This window comes from Monopterus albus, unplaced genomic scaffold (assembly GCF_001952655.1).
Source record: "Monopterus albus unplaced genomic scaffold, M_albus_1.0 scaffold89.1, whole genome shotgun sequence".
In the NCBI taxonomy this organism is placed as follows: Eukaryota; Metazoa; Chordata; class Actinopteri; order Synbranchiformes; family Synbranchidae; genus Monopterus; species Monopterus albus.
In genome coordinates this window covers 1,402,380-1,422,158 of record NW_018127969.1, presented here as the reverse complement: position 1 = coordinate 1,422,158, position 19,779 = coordinate 1,402,380, and the positions used below count along the sequence as shown (strand labels likewise).

At 43.5% G+C, this 19,779-nt stretch overlaps 1 protein-coding gene across 1 annotated transcript in view; it reads left to right on the top strand.

Annotated features, from left to right (window-relative positions):
• The first annotated feature begins 98 nt into the window (after positions 1 to 98).
• celsr2 (cadherin, EGF LAG seven-pass G-type receptor 2) overlaps positions 99 to 19,779 on the top strand; it is a 61,004-nt gene continuing 41,323 nt past the window's right edge. The window contains exon 1 of the mRNA XM_020607748.1: positions 99 to 3,912. Within this exon, the coding sequence (XP_020463404.1) occupies positions 372 to 3,912 (3,541 nt within the window). The 5' untranslated portion in view covers positions 99 to 371. The remainder of the gene's footprint in view (positions 3,913 to 19,779) is intronic.

Sequence of the window (19,779 nt, the reverse complement as noted above, 5' to 3'; positions counted from 1 at the left end):
TTTTCTTGTCACACACCCACCAGAGCGCCCTCTCTCTCTCTCTCTCTCTCTCTCTCTCTCTCTCTCCCTCTCCCAGGTTTATGATAATGAGCCTCAAGGCGCAGGGGGAACCGGAGCCATTTTTTTTTTAAACCATTCATGCGAAGCTGCGCGGACGGAGTGGAGGTGCTAATGTTGTTGGGTGTGTGATCAGCCCGGACAAGGTTACTGCGGTGTTACCTATCAAAACCAACCGGAGTGACAGGAGAGACGTGCGCCTGCCGAGAGCATGGCTCCTGTGCAACAAAGGAAAACTCATCAGCCGAAAGTTTAGAGGAATAAAACAAGCTGCAGAAACCACTCCGAGTCCCGAGCGCGCACACCGAGGAGCGATGCACTTCGTTAAATGGAATTTGTTGTTACTTTTTTGGTTGTGCAAACTGGTTTCGCCGGTGGATTGTTACGTCGTGCACATCAGTGAGGATGCGGGGCTAAGGACGGCTGTGGCCGGCGTGGAGCGCGGCGCACGGTGTACTTTGGATCAGGTACTCGCTCCCACATTCACGGAGCAGTTTCTGGAGACGGACGAGGCAGCGGGCATTGTGTTCGTTTCGGGCTCGATAAAGTGCTCCTCGCTGCACTCCAACCCCTTCACCGTGTACACTGTGGCGGACTGCACGGACTCCGGCTACAGGCACCTTCTCACCAGCCAATACGACGTGCATGTTCATGGTAGGAACTGTTCAAACAGGCGTAAAAGGAAATCACAGTGGGACGTGGAGGTCCTCAGTTTGTTTAGTTCCCACAGCCACCACCGCTCAGAGTGCCACCAAGCGCATTCCGCTTTATTTCCAGTGGGGGGTCTGCTACCTGGCTCCCTGATCCGCTGCAAGGTCACCAACACTCGGTACTTTTATTTCTTTGAGGAGCACTTGTTTGTGTCTGAGACTCTGTGCTGGAGGCAGGACACCCTCCTGGAGCTAGACCTGCTCTGTGAAGTATTCACAGGAAGCGGTTTGAATGCTAAAACCAGCCCCATCTCTATCCACTGGCGTGTGGGGCAGGGCCCCTTTAGGCAGGGCCACCTAGGGAAGCTGTTAGAAAAGGCAGCTCAGTCTGAATCAGGGATTGTGAGTAGGAGGAGGAGAAGCATCAACAGCAGCCCTCAGTTTCAGCCCCCAATGTACCAAGTGTCTGTGGCAGAGAATAAGCCGGCTGGGACTCCCGTTGTTGTTTTGAAAGCAGTGGATGTGGATGAGGGGGAGGCAGGCAGACTGGAGTATTTCATAGAGGCCCTCTTTGATAGTCGTTCCAACAATCTCTTTGCTGTGGACTCGGCCACTGGTGCCGTATCCACAGTTGAGGTGCTGGACCGGGAGACAAAAGACACCCATGTGTTTCGCGTGACTGCAGTTGACCACGGCACACCTCGACGTACAGCCATGGCTACCCTCACTATCACAGTCAGTGACACAAATGATCATGACCCTGTCTTTGAGCAGCAGGACTATAAGGAAAGCATCAGGGAGAACTTAGAAATAGGCTATGAGGTGTTGACTGTGAGGGCCACTGATGGAGATGCACCTGTTAATGGTAACATCCTGTATCACATTCTCAACAGTAATGGATCCAATGACGTGTTTGAGATAGATTCGAGGTCTGGCGTCATTCGTACTAAAGGCCTGGTAGACAGAGAGGAGGTAGAAGCTTACATGCTGTTAGTTGAAGCAAATGACCAAGGTCGTGACCCTGGGCCCCTCAGCTCCACAGCTACTCTTCACATAGTGGTAGAGGACGACAATGACAACACACCCCAGTTCAGTGAGAAACGCTATGTGGTCCAGGTACCTGAGGACATGGCCCCTAACACAGAGATCCTGCAGGTCACCGCCACAGATAAGGACAGAGGGAACAACGCTATTGTTCACTTCAGCATTATGAGCGGAAACACCAGAGGACAGTTTTATATCGATGCTCAGACAGGTAAAATGGACCTGGTGAGTCACTTGGATTACGAGGCAAATAAAGAATACACTCTGAGAATTAGAGCTCAGGATGGAGGACGCCCTCCGCTCTCCAACATCAGTGGCCTGGTGACAGTGCAGGTGTTGGACATCAACGACAACGCACCCATTTTTGTTAGCACTCCATTCCAGGCCACTGTGCTGGAGAATGTGCCCCTGGGCTACTCTATAATCCACATCCAAGCAGTGGATGCAGACTCGGGAGACAACTCCAGGCTGGAGTATTGCCTCACTGACACCACGCCAAACTTCCCCTTCACCATCAACAACAGCACAGGGTGGATCATAGTGGCAGCTGAGCTGGACAGGGAGAGTGTCGATTTTTACAACTTTGGAGTGGAGGCCCGCGATCACGGCTACCCGGTCATGTCCTCTTCAGCCAGCATTAGCATGACTATTCTAGATGTAAATGACAACAACCCGGAGTTCACTCAGAAGGCGTATTATATGCGCCTGAATGAGGATGCGGCCGTGGGGACCAGCGTGGTGACGGTGTCGGCTGTGGACCAGGACATTAACAGTGTGGTGACCTATCAGATATCCAGTGGAAACACCCGTAACAGATTCTCCATCACAAGTCAGAGTGGAGGGGGGCTCATCACACTGGCACTGCCTTTAGACTACAAACTGGAACGACAATATGTCCTCACTGTCACTGCCAGTGATGGTACCCGCTTTGACACTGCAAAAGTGTTTGTTAACGTAACAGATGCCAACACTCATCGACCTGTCTTTCAAAGCTCACATTACACCGTCAACATCAACGAGGACAAACCTGTGGGCACCACTGTTGTTGTAATAAGTGCCACAGATGAAGATACGGGTGAGAACGCACGCATCAGCTACTTCATGGATGACAGCATCCCTCAGTTTGACATCGACGCAGATACAGGAGCTGTCACCACACAGATGGAGCTGGATTACGAGGACCAGGTATCCTACACTCTTGCCATCACCGCTCGGGATAATGGCATCCCGCAGAAATCTGACACCACCTACCTGGAGATACTGGTGAATGACGTGAACGACAACTCCCCCCGTTTTCTCAGAGACCACTATGTGGGCTCTGTGATGGAAGACGTGCCAGTGTTCACCAGTGTGGTCCAGGTTTCGGCCACCGATCGAGATTCTGGCCTCAACAGCCGTGTCTTCTACACCTTCCAGGGCGGGGAGGATGGTGATGGCGATTTCATAATTGAATCTACCTCCGGTATTGTTCGCACGCTGCGAAGACTGGACAGGGAAAATGTGCCTGTTTACAGTCTGCAAGCCTTCGCTGTAGATAAAGGTGTTCCTGCTCTGAAAACACCAATAAACATTCAAGTAACAATTCTGGATGTGAATGACAACCCGCCTGTGTTTGAGGAAGATGAGTTTGACATTATGGTGGAAGAAAACAGCCCCATAGGTCTTGTGGTTGCACACATATCAGCCACAGATCCAGATGAAGGCAGTAATGCACAGATTATGTACCAGATAGTGGAGGGAAACATCCCAGAGGTGTTCCAGCTGGACATCTTCTCTGGAGAACTGACTTCATTAATAGACCTCGACTATGAGACGAGATCTGAGTATGTCATCGTGGTCCAGGCCACCTCTGCCCCTCTGGTCAGCCGCGCCACAGTCCACATCAAACTTGTCGACAAGAACGATAATGTGCCTGTACTCAAAAACTTCCAGATCATCTTCAACAACTATGTGACTGACAAAGCGAAGAGCTTCCCCACCGGAGTGATCGGCCGCATCCCCGCCCATGACCCCGACGTCTCGGATCAGCTCCACTACAGCTTCGAGGTGGGAAATGAGCTGAACCTAGTCCTCCTGAACCAAAGCACAGGGGAGATCCAGCTGAGCCAGGCCCTGGATAACAACCGGCCCCTGGAGGCCTCCATGAGGATCTCAGTGTCAGGTGAGACTGTTCTCTGTGATTTGCTAACTCCAGCCTCTCTGACATGTTTCCATTAACATGTAGTGTGTCTTCAGTTACATTTTCACCTCACCTCACAGGATAATGGCAGTGATGATGACTTTCTTGGCTTCATTGTTCTGGATTGGTTTTACTGTCATAGAAATATTAATAAAGCAGGATTAATATTCACTGCCAACCCCCCCACCCCCACCCCCCACTCACAGTGCCAAGTCACAAAGATAAGCTTTTCAATTCTGTAATTTTTGGGCCCTTCATTATGTAGCTGTCTTTTTTACACAGGACTGACTTGGCTCTGTCAGTTGCTGAGTTTTAAATAGCTGTTTGTCTGAGCGTGTCTGCATCCTGTGGGATCCACACTCCAGTGAGCAGACTGATCATGCTCCGTGATTGCCCATCATATCCTGCAGTGAAGATCCTAACTCAGTGTTGTATTGTTCGATCGGATTGTTGTTTTTTCTGACTGAATTTGACAGAAAGGTCAGTGTCCTAACTCAAGAGTGTTTAATGCTGATTAATCTGGTTTGAGAGCTGGTTGGTTGTAGTTCACTATAACTTACAGTCACATAGGTCTAAAACACGTCAGTCATTACTGTGCTCTGTTTCCTAACCCGTATGTTTTAAATCGCCCTTGTTCCCCTTTAATTTCACTAATTACAGAGTTTTATTTGCCTCAGTTATGTGACAGAATTTGAATTGCGCCCACAGAGAGTGGAGGGGGTGTTGTTACCCTCAGTTGGAGTTTATTTGATTCAGTGTGATCCGCTGTAAACCTTCCTTCTCTTTGAACTTGGCACAAGCCAAGAAAACAAAAACGGAACCGTGAATTTTATTAAGAGACTGAACCTCAAGTTTAAAGATGAATTCAGATCATTAATAATAAGAGCAGGGAGAATTAAAGCTGGCGGGGACCATGAGTTTTTGACAGTGGAAGTGTAGATTCAGTGACAGACAGTGTTAAGGTGAGCAGATACCGTGTAGTTAGTGTGGGTTGTTGTTATAATGGATTGGAGCTGTGCTTTGTCTCTCCAGAGAACAATAGTGAGGTCTTGATTTAGGGGTAGGCACTAGAGCTCATACCAGGCTGTGGCTGGGGGCAACAGCTGTTACTCCACCGAGGACCAATTAGAGGCCGTGTCTCCCCAGCACCTCCCGCACCTGCTGGGGTTTATGTGTCAGCACCCCTGCAGGAGGCAAAGGAGGGAGGAAGGAGGACAGAGGGGGGAAGCTGTGGAGGGTTAAGTTGTGGTTGTGTAAACTGCAGACATACTGGAACATACAGTCATACTGTAAGAGAGCAGGAGCAGCAGTAGACAGTTAAAGGAAGAGATGGGGTAAGAAGATGAGCTCCTATAGTTGCCGCTGACCCCAATTTTCAAAGGCTTCTCCCTTCAGGGACCTCCCAAGGCTTCCCATTATCTTCCCCTTTATGTTGCTGTTTAAAAGGCCCCGTATGATGAACGATTTTTGATGGGCTCTTTTGTATGTTGTTGGACTGTGATTAACATTTCGGAGCACTGTCCTTCACCCTGAAATAGATGTAATGGTTCAAATGTGGCTACACTTGGCTTTAAAGTGTCTTCTGTTAACTAGATTTGGGTATAGAAGTCACTGTTCAGATGAGACTCTCACTCAAACTGAGATGTAAAATCACTGACTTCAATCCCATCTGGATTTTCTTTCTATGTTAACTAGAAGACAGACAGCTGAGGGGATAAAGTCTAGGAATAGCAGTTCCATATATAGGTGCAGCCAAAACTCACTCAGTCTATTTCTATTAGGATTATGTCTGAATTTATCAATGTGATAAAACAGCTGGCTTCAGTGATTTGTTTAAGGCGAGTTTCTGTCGTGTTGAACGCAAAACTGATGATTATTTTCATCATATGTCACTTCTGGATTGTGAAGTAAATTCTGTTCACACTGCAGGATGACAGAGGTGGGATGTCATCAGTGGGATTAGATGTGCTGCATCTGTATCCTGGGATGTGTGAGACCAGTGTTGACACATTCAGTGGCTGATCTACTGTCACCAGGCAAGCATGAGCCTGCATAAATGGGTGTCTGCGTTAGATTTTCCTGCTTTTCTTTCATCTTTAAAGCCCTGTTCATGTTCTTATAGAATATATAACTAATCCTTCATCCTTTAAAACCTTTGAACATGTTATTCCTCTTAGTACTTTAAATGTCTGGTTCATCTGTAATTGTTTTTTTGTCACTATTACATGGATACATCGATTCTTGTGCCTGACTCTGTGGGACAGACACAGTTAGATTTGAGCTCTCGCTGTGGGAAGTAGACGGTGTATATGTTATCTCAGCTACGCCATCAGGGTACTTTGTCCTTGTTTTAATCAAATTCCCAGTCCAAGCCAATATCACTTTGAAAACACCAATGCAGAGATTTAACAGACCAACACGCCTCCGTGACTAATGATGGCAGTTTGATTCAGCTCACATCACACTGCAGGACGTACAGATGCTCAGATTACATGGTGGCCATCAGGTGTTTTCTCTCTCCGGTCACTGCTGGGAGAGGAGGATCTTTAAAAGTTTCAAGTGTGAGTCTAAATTGGCCAAGTGCTGTTAACCAAGTTAGACAAGCAGCCTAATCAACTGGGACAAAGGCAGACAATGAATATGCTTCTATGTATCAAGTTTTTTGTTTTCTCAAATGATTATTTGGGCCTTTATATAATGCGTTTTAAATATTTAGATAGTAGCAGATTAAGATGTAATTGTGAGATAGGTTTTTTTTTTTTCTGATCACATATAACCACGAAGTGAGGATTCTGTCTGGGTGAATGTGTTTTGAAGTTTTAGACTCTCGTCCTTCACCATCTTTGTGTAAGATAAAGCTACAGGACTGGAATTTTAATGCAGGTGACCCTCTGCTCCATCGCATACTGGATGATAAGAGAAGACTTTCATAGCAAGCATAATTTCATTATAATCTGTTGAACCTCCAGCTGTCTGTGGGGGGACTTTCTCAGGGTTTGGATTCTGTATCGCTGGCCCATCAAGATGCACAAATCTGATATATTTGAATGTGTGTGTGTGTGGCCTCCACCAGCTGGACTGCTCTGATTACTTTTCTTTTTACCATCATATAATTATTTCACTTAGCCGAAGTGTACTTTGGATTTCTCAGCTTTATGTCTGATGAATTTCTGTTTGCCTTACATTCGATTCATAAGATTCAAAGTCGCAGCTTGCAAATGCTCAGCCGTGTTATGTGTGACTAGAGTCATCCGCAGCGCTTACGTTTCATTCTTTGTGCCTCCCTCGCCCTCCTTGGATGGTGTTGGTCATGTCTGTAGCGCTGTTTCTCTTGTGTTGTGTGCCTTTAACATCACCTATCACCTTGATCCTGTTTCTCTTTCCTCTTTTTGTTTGCCTGTCACCATTCCCCATTTTTCTTCTATCTGCTCGGGTCTATGTCTCTCACCCCTGCAACCTCCACTGTTCCCTCCCATCATTTCAGGCTCCTCCACCCTCCTCCTTTACCCCCGTCCTCCCGCTCTCTCCCTGCCGCTCCCTTCTTTGACTACTGCCCCCTCCCTCTCTCCCCTGTGAAAGGAAGAATGCCTAAGAGAAATGCTTTGTTATGTACCCAGTTGTCATGGTGAACCCAGCAATGCCTGAGAAATTCCTTGTGGGTGGGGATGAGGGGTGACGTCCCTTTTGTGGAGCGAAGGTGGGAGGGGTGGGGCGCACATAAAGTTCTAAAGAGCAACTGTCCCCCTCTCGCTCTTTCCAGTGAAGCATGTTAGGCTTTCTTTTGACCTGTAATGCTCCGGGACACACTGACCTGTCCGGCTGGCTGCTTTTACTCTGCAAGTATTTTTACAGGACGTGCACTAAGTCAACCGGCACCTGACTGCACATGTAAACTTTCCATCTGCTGTGTTTTTGAAAGATAAAGTCTAGTCTTGCAAGTGACAGGCCTCAGAGGCCCCTCTGTTTTGAAAGTGTTCAAGTTTAAAGCTGGTGGTGATATGATAGGGTCATCTTTAAGCCCTTTGATTTGTGACACAGATGCAGTCAGAGGGTGTCCAGTTTCCTGCTGCCAGATTGTTTCTCAGCAGAATATTCTCCTGTGGGCCTCGTTCTTGTACGTTTGATTGCGTTAAGGTCCAGTGGGGTTGGGGTGTGGTGTGGTGGGGGGATGACATCATCTGTGTATAAGGAGTGGAAATCGTGTTTGGGATTAGGGCTGGCGCATCGCTGGGGTCAGGCCTTACGGTACTTGCATATATCTCAGTGTTGTCCTGCATTGTCCGCGGTATCCCAGCAGACAATGGGAGTGGGCTCTGTCTGGGGTTGCCCCCCCGTCTTTGTATCCACTTGTTTGCCCCGGTGCTGCTGAGTCTCCCAGGGGCTGTTATTCATCTGTGCATTACCCTGTGTACTGTACGGTCTGATGCAGACACCTTTTAAAATCACCCTTTGATTGAATCACCGATTGAGCACATGTAATAAAGCCTCAGCCCGAACACTGGGGGTACTTCAGGGGGTTGCATTTTCCATAGGGTTAAGGAAAGATTGTGCATAGCTCAACTGCCAAGAAAAAATAGAAATTAAAAATAAAAAAAAAAAAAAAAAAAAACAGTGCACACATACAGTAATAACCTGGGCTGGTTAACGGTCAGACAGAGATCCACCTGATGCTTTGTAAAGTTTACCTAGAAATATAGTTTAAACTGTTATTAAAGCAATATTTTCAGAGATTGGGGGGGGGTTTAATTTGAGGTGTGTGTATGGATCTAGTGACAAAAGAAAAAGGACATAAAATCTGTTCTTATGCCGTTTTCTTGGGATTGGGACATACAGGACAGATAAAGTAGTTCATGTAATATGTATTATATAAATATCATTATGGAAAGGACTTTATTTTTTGTTTTATTTTGATGTAATTGTTATATATTTTATAAGGAATTGTGTTAGATTTTGTAATATTTGGCTAATGTCATGTTAAGGCGACAGTTTGGTGCTTTTCTGTATGATTTGCTATGTTATTTGAGTGCTTAGTGTTATGTACTGTTTATGTGATTCTGCTCCGCTTTTCAGATAGTTGTCATGGTGAAAATTACAACAAATGAGAATGCAACAAAACTTACTGATCAAGCAGAATCAACTGAAAACCTCTGCCTGGTTAAAGAGGTCAGTCCTGCTCAAAACCTTTCAGAAGCTAATATCTCTGCACTGCTGCCAGAGCAGTTCAGTGAGTCTGGGTCACAGGCTTCGACAGCACCTCGCCACATTAGGACAAGTTCTGAAGCAGAGTTCTACTACAAACGTGGAAAAGTGGCATACTGTAGCTTTAAGCTGGTGTTAATGTGAATCTAAAGAAAGAAAAGTGGTTGCTAATAGAGAAGAGAAAGCAAAACATTTAGCTAAGAGGAATAAAAATATGGTTGAAATAGCTAAGTTTAAAAAGAGCCAAAAGTGATAAAAGGTGAAAAAGCTAAAAGAATAGTAAACAAATTGTTGAAACAGTTCAAAGTAATAGATACATATTTAAAGCATTCCTCTTTGCCTTGACCAAACTGCTCTAAACACTGAACATTGTTGTGTCAATGAAGCTGCAACAGGCAAAAAAAATGTTTGTAACCACTAGACAAATGTTTATATTTTGCTCTTTTCTTTAATCAGTTATAATTCCAGACCTCTGGTGGAGTATAGACATCATTACAGCTCCAGTCACACTGTGAATCTGACAGATTATGTTTAACAGGCCGTTACCTTCATGCTACGCTGAGCTTGTTTCGTATTGAACCAGACTGAGATCTCACAGTCACCTGGTTTCATATGCTTCAACTCTGGGCTGCAAAGGGTGTGAGACAGGAGGGTAAGTGGTGTGACTGGTAGAGGTGGTGCAGGAGCTGGAAATGTTTTATCACTGTCTAATTTATACTAACGGTGACAGGTGGGTGTCAGGCTAACAAAACAGATGGTTTCCTCATGAGCTATGACAGTGCTTTCACAGTTTGGTTGCATTGAATGAGTGGCGGTGACTATTTATACTGTTCACAGCGATTGCAGGTGGTTTGTTTTTGGCTTTTTCACTTTTAGGACATTAGTCGATCTGAACAGATGGGTTTCCAATTTGTTTCCAAAACGAATTTATCTGTGGCAGCTATCAAACTGTAAAGGAAATCTAATAACTCTTCTGTTTTTAAAGCATGTTAGTAAGTGACGGTCATTGTTGTGCTGCCAGGTGCTCAGTATGTAATATCTATCAACTGACTATTGGTAAGTTTGAATAACGGCCTCATGCGCGCTCCTGCCTCTGCATGCTAATGTCTCTTTACTATTGCGCTGACGGCACTTTTCCTTTGATATGCAAATGTTCTGATTGGAAGCGTTCAGGCCCCTTTCTGTGGCTGTAAAGCTGCTTCGCTATAGAGGAAGAATCTGTGGAATGTCCTCTTCTTGTGGTTTTCACATGCAGCAGTAAAGCATCATAAGGGGATGCTGTGGCAGGGTCAGTAAATGAGTACAAATGACCTCTCTCTGTCATAGTCAGCTTTCCTCCTGGATGGAGGAATTGCAGAGGATTGTGGATTTGCTCCGACTCCTCTGGATTGAAATCCTTGGGCTGACATTGAGCTACACAAGCAGTTTCTATTATTGACTTCACAGCCACTGCAGGAATTGGGCACTGTTGTGTTACAGCTGTTGTTGCAGCTGATCATTGTTCTTTTTTTTTCTAAGTGCCCAGGTTTAATTAGATACAAGTTCTACTGTATTGAAACCATTTTCTCACAAACGAGGTCAGAGACATATTAATATTTATTTACCCATTATTTCTCTGACACAAAGGCGCTCTCAAACAAACATAAACACACAGTGGAATTAATTACTGCAGTGTAATTTGTGTTGCTTCATGTAATGACCTCAACACTGCTCAGCTATAGATAACAGCAAATCTGCTGCGTAGGAGTTCGAGCATGCTGTCCACTCCCTCCTTTGAGGCTGAGATTTGCAAGTGGGTTTTCTGTTACACGAGCTGTTGCAGTTCAAAGGTGTTTAATTTTTGTAGTTCGCCTGTTTCCCAACAATGGAACCAACAAATCTGTTCTCAACCTGGTGGAGCCGAAGGGATTTTTAGCCCAAATCAGCCAAAAATCTACTTCGGTCTGGTGTCAGTGTGTCTTGAAAATTCCCCGAGGAAGAGTTATTCAAGGATGTTTGTGGTGATCAGAGCAGTTTTAAGATAGCTCAGCCCTTGTGGTGTGTGTTTTACCTCCAGGCTGCTAATTTCTCAAGCTTGACAAAATAGAACTCACCAAATGTGTTCAGCGTTTAAATTAGACTGGAGGATAATAGATGGTGCATTTTATATATGAGGAAATTATTTTAGTTGTTTTGTGTCTTTTCATAGTTTGTCTCATTTTCTTGTTTTTGGGATCATTTTTTGTCTCTTTTATCATTTTGTGTCTCTTTTCAGTGGCTTTTATATATGAGGAAATTATTTTAGTTTTGTGTCTTTTCATAGCTTGTCTCATTTTGCTGTTTTTGGGATTGTTTTTTCACTCTTATCATTTTGTGTCTCTTTTCAGTGGTCTTGTATGTCTTTATGGCTGTTTTGTATCTTTTTTTTTGCTCATTTTCTGGCTTTTTGTTGTCATTTTATGGAAATTTGATTGGCTTTCCAATGGAAAGGTTAACACCCATGTCACAGTTCTCTGGTCTTGGGGCCCCTGAACCTTTTGGCCCCTGGGCCTGTGCTGGGTAGGCCCCCTCAATACTGCACATATTACATGCTGTGTGACTCTGGACAAATTATCTTTAGGTCAAAAAATAACAAAAAAAAAAAAGTGATTTAGGGATTATACTTGATAATTTCATACTTATAGACAAGGCTTTGAAAATAAATTCAGATTAAAGAAAAAAAATATTCTGTGTGTGTTTGTGTTTTTGTCTCAAGAAACCGCTACCAAGTTTGGTTCATAGCTAATCAGTGAGTTGGCTTTTGTGGGGAGCTTTGGATCTCAGTATTTTTACAATCCTTGGACAAGCATGCTGTGGCAGTTCAGTCTGGGTCTTGATATCTGCAGTAGGTGGACGGCGACATGGCAGGAGTCATGGTGCTGAGGTGTCACCTTGAGCCGTTGCTTAGTGCATCAAGAAGAGGGGAGAAAGGGGTAGCGACATGAAAAACCTGTCCTTCCCTTTGAATGCACAGTCTCCACCCCCCCAACCAGCCATCAGGCTCCATTCATGCAGCAGTTGAGTGTTTCACCTTTCAGCCCTCTTAGTTCAAGCAGGTCACTCCCCGTCCACATTTTATTGCATCCCTTTTGATCGCCAGGACCTGAGAATCCGGCTTTTAGGTTAAATCGACACCAAACTGAGAGCCCCCAGTTTTAATGAAGGAAACATCTGATTAGCTTGATCTGACAGATTCTAGACTGTTTTAAACACTGCCAGAGCCCCAGCATTGTGATACATGTCTGCTCCTTTAGTCTTTAACTCACATCAGCCCTTGTTAGTGACTGTTTTTTGTCTTTCTTCTTTACTGCGGTGTTAATTGAACCTCAGCTTGCTGACTGGTATGAAGGCGAGGATTAACGCTAGTGTCTCGCTGTGTGCTTTCTGTTCTTCTTTGTCCCCCTGAGGTTCATTCCTCATAAAGATCTGAACACAACAGAGGCTAAAATGAAAAATATTCTATAAAAAAAAAGGATTTTGCTTCCATTTGGATTCATATTTGGCATTTTCCTCAATGGTCCTTGCACAAAAAAGCTCTTTATTTAGTGTTAATGTACACTGTGTTGGTACAGTTGCTTTCCTAGTCTTGTTTCAACCTTGACTGACTTCACTGTTGACCAGATTTACAATCTGTGTTGACGGGTCCCAGCACCTGTGAGGTTTAGTCTCAAACTGGCTGTAAATGTGTCAAAGTGAAGACACTTCTTAGCCGTGACCAAAGCTTCAGGAAGAACAAGTGAAATATTACACATTAGTCACGTGATGCGGCAGAGTCCCAGTTATGAATCTGTGTGATTTCAGGATGCAGAGTTTTTAATTCTAATTCATTTTTATCTGTGTCCTGCTCTTGGCCCCATGGGGACTGTACTCTCAGGTCATCACTCTGTGGTTTGTTTAAGTGGAGTGAGTGTGTGTGCCAGTTGTCTCTGGTTTCAGTGGTGTGGTGTTGATCAGCAGTGCACATGGCTGACAGTTTCACGCCTCGCAGCTCATTCACATTGTTGTGTGCTGTTCAAACCTTGTTTAAAGAGCAATTGTGTAAATGTGAGGATCTCACCGCTCGTATGGGGTATATGGATTTAAATGTTAAGCCAAATAAGCTGGACCTGTATGGTTTAAGGCTTCATAATAATAAAACCTTAAGAATAGATTCTAAGAGCTACAGGCAGCGTAGTGAGGCCAGATCTGGCTCAGTGTGGTCTCTATTCTTCTTTTTGAGTTAAAACCCTCATGGCAGAAATCTGAACCAGCTGCAGTCTGTTAATTAATATACTCTAGCAGGAGGATCTGTTAATAGGTCGTTGCAATAATCAAGTCTACTCATTATAAAAGCATGGATGAGATTCAGTGCATCATTTTGGTTTTAAAGGAGTACATCTTGGCAACATTTCTAAGCTAATAATAAGCAGTTTTAGTAGACTTTTTTTTAGGTGTAAGTGGGAAAACTTAGTTGAGGCTCTAGAATAAAGCCCAGACTAATTACTTCAGTTTTTACTTATCAAACCAGATTCCCAATTTTACTACTAATAATTTCTCTCAAAAGCAAAATTTCAGCTTTATTTTCATTTAACTTCAGAAAATGATTTCTCATCCATTCATTAATGACAAGCGGACAGAGAATTCAGTGAAATACACTTAAACTTAAACAGAGTGAGTAGATCCCACAGTAGGTGGCCGCACTACCTCCTGGGCTGTGTTGGAGCGATTGTACAAAATGCAGTTTGTCATAATGAGTAATACGTTACTAAAGCTGAAGCTATATGTATTTCAGAACAGGGTAGTTTTAGCTTCCTAGTGGCATTTGACATGATGTTACACCATGTTTTCTTTTTTTGCATCTCTCCAGGGTTAGGGTAGGGGGGCAATCCCAGCTGACATTGGGCGAGAGGCAGGGTACACCCTGGACAGGTCAGGGTATATTTTTTACACTCTTGAGTTCTTACTTTGATCAATCTTACAGTTCATAACCACCAAATAGAAAGTAACAGTCCCTGAGCAAACTTATTTTTAAAAGATAAACTCATTAAAAAATAAGGGCTGGAGCTGTAAGGGCTGTGAGCTGCAAAGACATCTAGAAGCCTTATGCCTCCAAAGTGATTTATAATTTATGGTCTTTCTATTAATCTCAGAATTGGGGTCCCAGCTCTTTGATGTAGAGAGTAGACCAAGTGCGTGCTGCACAAGCTGCAAACAGCGAAGACAGGATGTGCTCAACCTTGCTACCTTCTTACCCGGAGGTTCCCCCCGACATGACACACTTCTGCAGTGAAATCCTTAGCTGCCTCTGAGGGACTATCAGCCGCTCCACAGCACAGAATTAGCATGGTTTGGCTTGAGTGTGGCTTCTCAGCACAGCGCCATTAGACATGTGATGAATGGCTGTTTGAGAGAGCCGTTTGAGCGTGATTATTTATTGGCCCTCCACTGTCAGTATGATAAATGGTATATTTATTGTGGCTCTAATGTCTTTCTCCTTCTCACAGTAACTAAAGGTGTTTTCATTGGGTCAGTGTTAAACCTACAGATTAGGGTGTGTGACTGGGAGCAGCTGCCCTGCTCATGTACCTCTGAGCAAGACCGTCACTGTCAGCTATTATGTTAATATAATGTGAATGTTTTTGTGAATTTTAACTTTTGAGAAAAGGTGAATTCGACACAGTTTTGCCTGACTTTAAACTGGCTGTTTGTGTATCACCTGAAGTTGGCTTGTGATTGGTCTACCGGGTTGCCATGTTTAAGGCATGCTCTGCAGGTTTCACTGCTTTTCCTTTTATGGCAACCATTTATAAACACATTGTAGTTAAAACCTCTGATTGTGGTATTATATGAATTTCATAACTGACCTGTTTGACTGCAGTTTTCTTCAGTTTGATTGATGTAAATCAACAATACTAACCGCTACATCAGCAGTAGGTGCATCAGTGCTTTGAGCTAAATGCTAACATCTGCATGCTATAATGCTTTCAGTGACGATGCTAACATGCTCTTATGGTACATAGCAGGTATAATGTTTTTCCTGTTCTCCTTAGTTTAATGTATTAGCATGCCAACATTTGCTGATTAGCACTAAAAACATGACAAATAGTGCATCTTCTGTCAACTACTGTAAATAAAAATGGTGGGAGTCGTGGGTTTTGCAGAGATTTGATTCAATTCAAGTACAGCCTCGTTCTCCTGTGTCTCTAGAGCAAATGTTTAATAAAAGATCAACAGTGTCTGAACCAAATCAGTTTTCTCTGAATTTAACCAAAAGTGGTCTTCCCATAGGATCCCACAGTCCATTGCACATTTGTTTGTGTGTTTTGACAGTCCTTGTCAGTGTGTAAAATAATAATTTGACTAATTATCACATGTTCATGCTCAGGTTGTCATCTGTCAAAGGTAACATAACTTTAAATCGTTAAACCGATAAGGAATTGCAAGGTTTAATAACAGAGGTAAGGCTAAACTCCAGAATTGTAAGTTATACTCATAGTGTTTACCATTAACCGGGCGCACAGCTTGTTGATTCTCCATCGTGTGTTAAAGTGGAACATCACCACTAAACGAGGTCATGGAACGTGATTTTCTCACTTTTTAAGTTGTCCTGGTTTTAGAGACAGGCAGCAGGAACCTGACACTGAGACTGTAGATTGTCTCTGCTTTGGAGGAGGTGCAGGTTCAGCCATCGACCTTCCTCTGAAGGTGACACGCTGTGTCCGATTCTCTAGGCGGCTTCTGGACTGGGACACAGCTAATGTGACCACACAGTGACTTGTCAACTCTTCTGTCTTCCCCCCATCTTCTTTTCACTTCTCTGGTTTTAGATATTTGTCATCTGTACACAGATGAAGCTAAAAAGTCCCAGATATTATCTTTAAACATAAAGAGTGTAAAATAACGGACAGTAATAACTGCTAATTGATTTCACCTGTGGCAGAACTGCTGCTGTGGGTGATGTCTCTGTCCTCAGTAATTTGGTCACAGAGTCTTTCTGATCTTTATCCACCATGACTTTGTTGACATTTGCTGTGATTCAGCTGGGAGATTTGATGGCAACTTTGTGGTCTAATTAGGCCAGTGTCACCAATTTGTTCTCTCTCTTTGTCTCTGTCTTTCTTTCAGCAGTTTAGTGTTCCCAGCCACTAGGACCCCAACTAGTCTTTAAACAGAAATCTCTATATCTTGTTTTGTTAATACTGTATGATTCTTTATAGCAAGCGCACCATGCTAAAGGCTGTTTGTGTTCACTCAGCGTGTTAGTGGAGTATTTGTTGTTCATAATTCTCAGATGAAACTGGGTTTCATTAATATCTTCTTGGAGCTCTTGCTATTGGCTCTGTTGACATGCTTGATTTTATATTAGGAAAATGAACAATAACTTTTACAATATTTTGTTTCGGTGCCGGATGATTTGAGTTTAGAAAGAGTCATTTGACTTTCAGGTGAAAATTCTCAGTTGTGTTTGTAGGTACAGCCTTGAAAAAGTGTATTTAGAAGCACAAAGCTCACCTAAATCAGCAAGTTATGATGTTTTTAAATGACAACAGTGATCACTTCCTCAAGACATCCACCACCCCCACACACACACACACACACACACCCACACACACACACACACACACACACACACACAATGCCGTACACAGTCTTGGCAGTCCTGCAGCCACAGTGCATTTAATCTTTTCCCTGGCGCCACTTCCTAGCTGAGAGCATTCCTGGCACCCAGAGCCCCTGGGTCGGGGGGGGGGTCGACCTCTGGGCTGGAAACTGTGTCACACTTCAGAGCTGGCACCTTGTCTCATTACCAACTAAACATCCCTCTTCTCCTTCTTTTTGGCCCAAAACGCTCCGCTTACCCTCGGCTCCTGAGCGGAGGATCCTTCCATGGAGAATGACCTCTTTGAAGGATGGTCTGGTTCCTTTCAGGGGAGATTCTCCTCGCACTCAGTTTCCCAGCGCTGCGTCTCTGTGTGGCACAGTGCCCAAGCTCCAAAACAAGAATGTGAATTGGCAGAGGATGTAATTAAGGCGATTTCTGTCCTTATACATGGCCTAACCTTTAAGAACCTCTGTTTACTGAGAACTGTGTGTTTCTGGCCACTTTTGCTGCAGAGTATCAGTTACAATATGAGCTGAATGGATGCAGAGGTAGAAAGCAGTGTAGGTCAACTGAGAAAGAATTTCAGTATGCATAATAAGTTAGATGTTACTTCAGCAAGCCTGTGAACATTAAATGCTTTACTTTGCTTTACTTATAGCACTTAATATTGTGTTTGTCTCCCATGAGGCTCAGCATCTGAAATACTCCTTTGTCTAGACCCTGTAATCATCAGTGAGGTTTTCACTGGCAGATTCTGAGTGGATGTAGAGCGCACCATCATTTCAACAAGCTGTGTGCGTGTTTTTTTTTTTATGACTGATGAAAACTGCAAGGAATATTTTTAAATGGAGATATAAACATCTAAAGCTTAAGTTTGTTGTGTCTGAATCTGCAAGGTTGTTCACAGATATAAAACCAAAATGCTATTTTTCCACAATATTAATGTTCTAGCAAGTTATTCGATTATTCATCCGTGGACAGAATCTTTTGATTGTAAATGGTTACTGATTTCTTTTAAGCTTTATATTAAACAGACTGTCTTTGGGTTTTGGACTGTTGGACAGAACTAAACATCTAAACATGTTGGCGTGGCCTCTGGGAAACTGAATTTTAAGAGCTTTTTTTTTTTCTTACACACTCAAATTTATCATGTGACTTGCACGCAGTGGTTCCCAACACCCCAGGCTGGGAACCACTGCCTTAAATCATCAAATAATAAATCTGACACTCAGCAGGTTCATTTATAATCAAAGAAATCACCCATTTTTCTCTGGTTGTAAGTTTTTCTTCTCTGAGAACGTGTAGAGCCTGATCTGCTCTGCCTTTGTGCTGTTTCCTCTCTTATATGCGAGTGTTTTCTTGTATACACAGGTGTGTGTGTTTACAGTACAGCGTGAATAAGAGGAGCGACCCTGCTGGTGTCTCTTCTTTGATTTTCCCCCACTTCCTCTGCTAAGGCCCTATATTATGACAGTGCTGGAAGCACTTGACTGAAACCAGAAGGATTAAAGCCGTGTCAAACAAGCTTCTCTGCCTCACTTCCTCTATGGACCCCCCGCTCCTCAGCGCTCTGTGTTTAAATCGCCCACTGCCAAACTGAGATGTGGTAACTTCAGGCAGTGCTGTTTGTTTGTGTGAGTTCTGGTCGCAGGTTCTGCTCCCTGGCCAGCGTCCAGGCGCCCAGACAGTGTCCCATTGATTGTTTTGGGGAGAGAGGCTGAAGCTTGTTTTAATGACTCATTTGATTTGATTGAAGCCTGTTTTGCGCTTGCTCCTGAAACTTTTTTTTGAAAAAAATAATGTTAGCAACATGACTGTGGGCTAAATATTGTTAGGTAACCAGAGTCGGTTGTCTTTAACTCTTCTTTATTTATGCTACTATTACATGATATTTTAGCTCATGCCATTTATTCAGATCAACTAATAATAATCAGACTCAAAAGAAATTCATGCCCAAACTGGTGACTGGTCAGAATGAAGAGTGATTCCGATTAAGTCGTACACTTGGTGATGACCTTCTCTGTCTGCTGCATTTAGAGCAGCTGTACCAGACACAGATCCATAGGTCTTGTGCTTGTTAGCAACGTACTGAACATCCCTCTGTGCGTTCTTTGTTCCTCATGATTGGACAGCTGAGGCTTTTTTCATCCTCGGTGAGCAGTGCTCCAAATGCTTCCGTCAGGGACTTTCAGCTGCTTTTGGATGATAAGCAGTTTTCATTTTATTGTAAATGTTGTTACACTAGAAAAATAATCAAGAATGTAAGCTTAGCAAAGTCATAAGTCAGAGGCTGTGGTAATGTGTATAATGTAAAATATTTACATTTTATTCACCAACAGCAATGTCTGACACGGTTAATAAAGGCCTAACACGCAAATTAATAAACATGAATACACTTAATGTCTACATCCAAAATGAAAGACAAGAGATCATTGGAGCTGAGAAATGCTTGTAGTGTTGAATTGGAGACTTCAGGATTTCAGCATGAAGTATGAAGTAGTGGCATAATGAAGTAGCTTCTCTGCTTCCAGGCAAAGAAAGGAACGAGTGAGCTGTGAATACTGGCATGAAATTGCTGATTTAGAAACATGGAATGAACTGATGAAAAACATACACTTGTTTTGTTTCAGTCTTGGCATACATCCGTTGTCTGTTCCTGGCACATTAGCAGCGGCTAGAAAAACACTCAACTATAAGTGTGAATATTTATTTATTGAAGCGTCAATTTATTCGCAGTCTTAGGTATTTTTTTGCTTTATGTCATCATTCTTAGCTATTTTTGCATTTCCAGTAACAGCTGTGCGATTACTTTGTTTACACATGGCTCATTGCAGACACCCAGGCCTGGTGGCACATCAGCAGCCGTGGCAGAAAACATCCACCATGCGTATACGTGCACTGGGTCGGTGCAGCTGCATAGGTGTTGTTGCTGCAGTTGTCAGTGACTTTGGTTTTCAAAGGACTCAAGTTTATTGATTTAATACAGTATCAGATGGGAATGTTTTAGAAGATGAAAACATCCGGATATTTAAAGAATGATATTCTACACT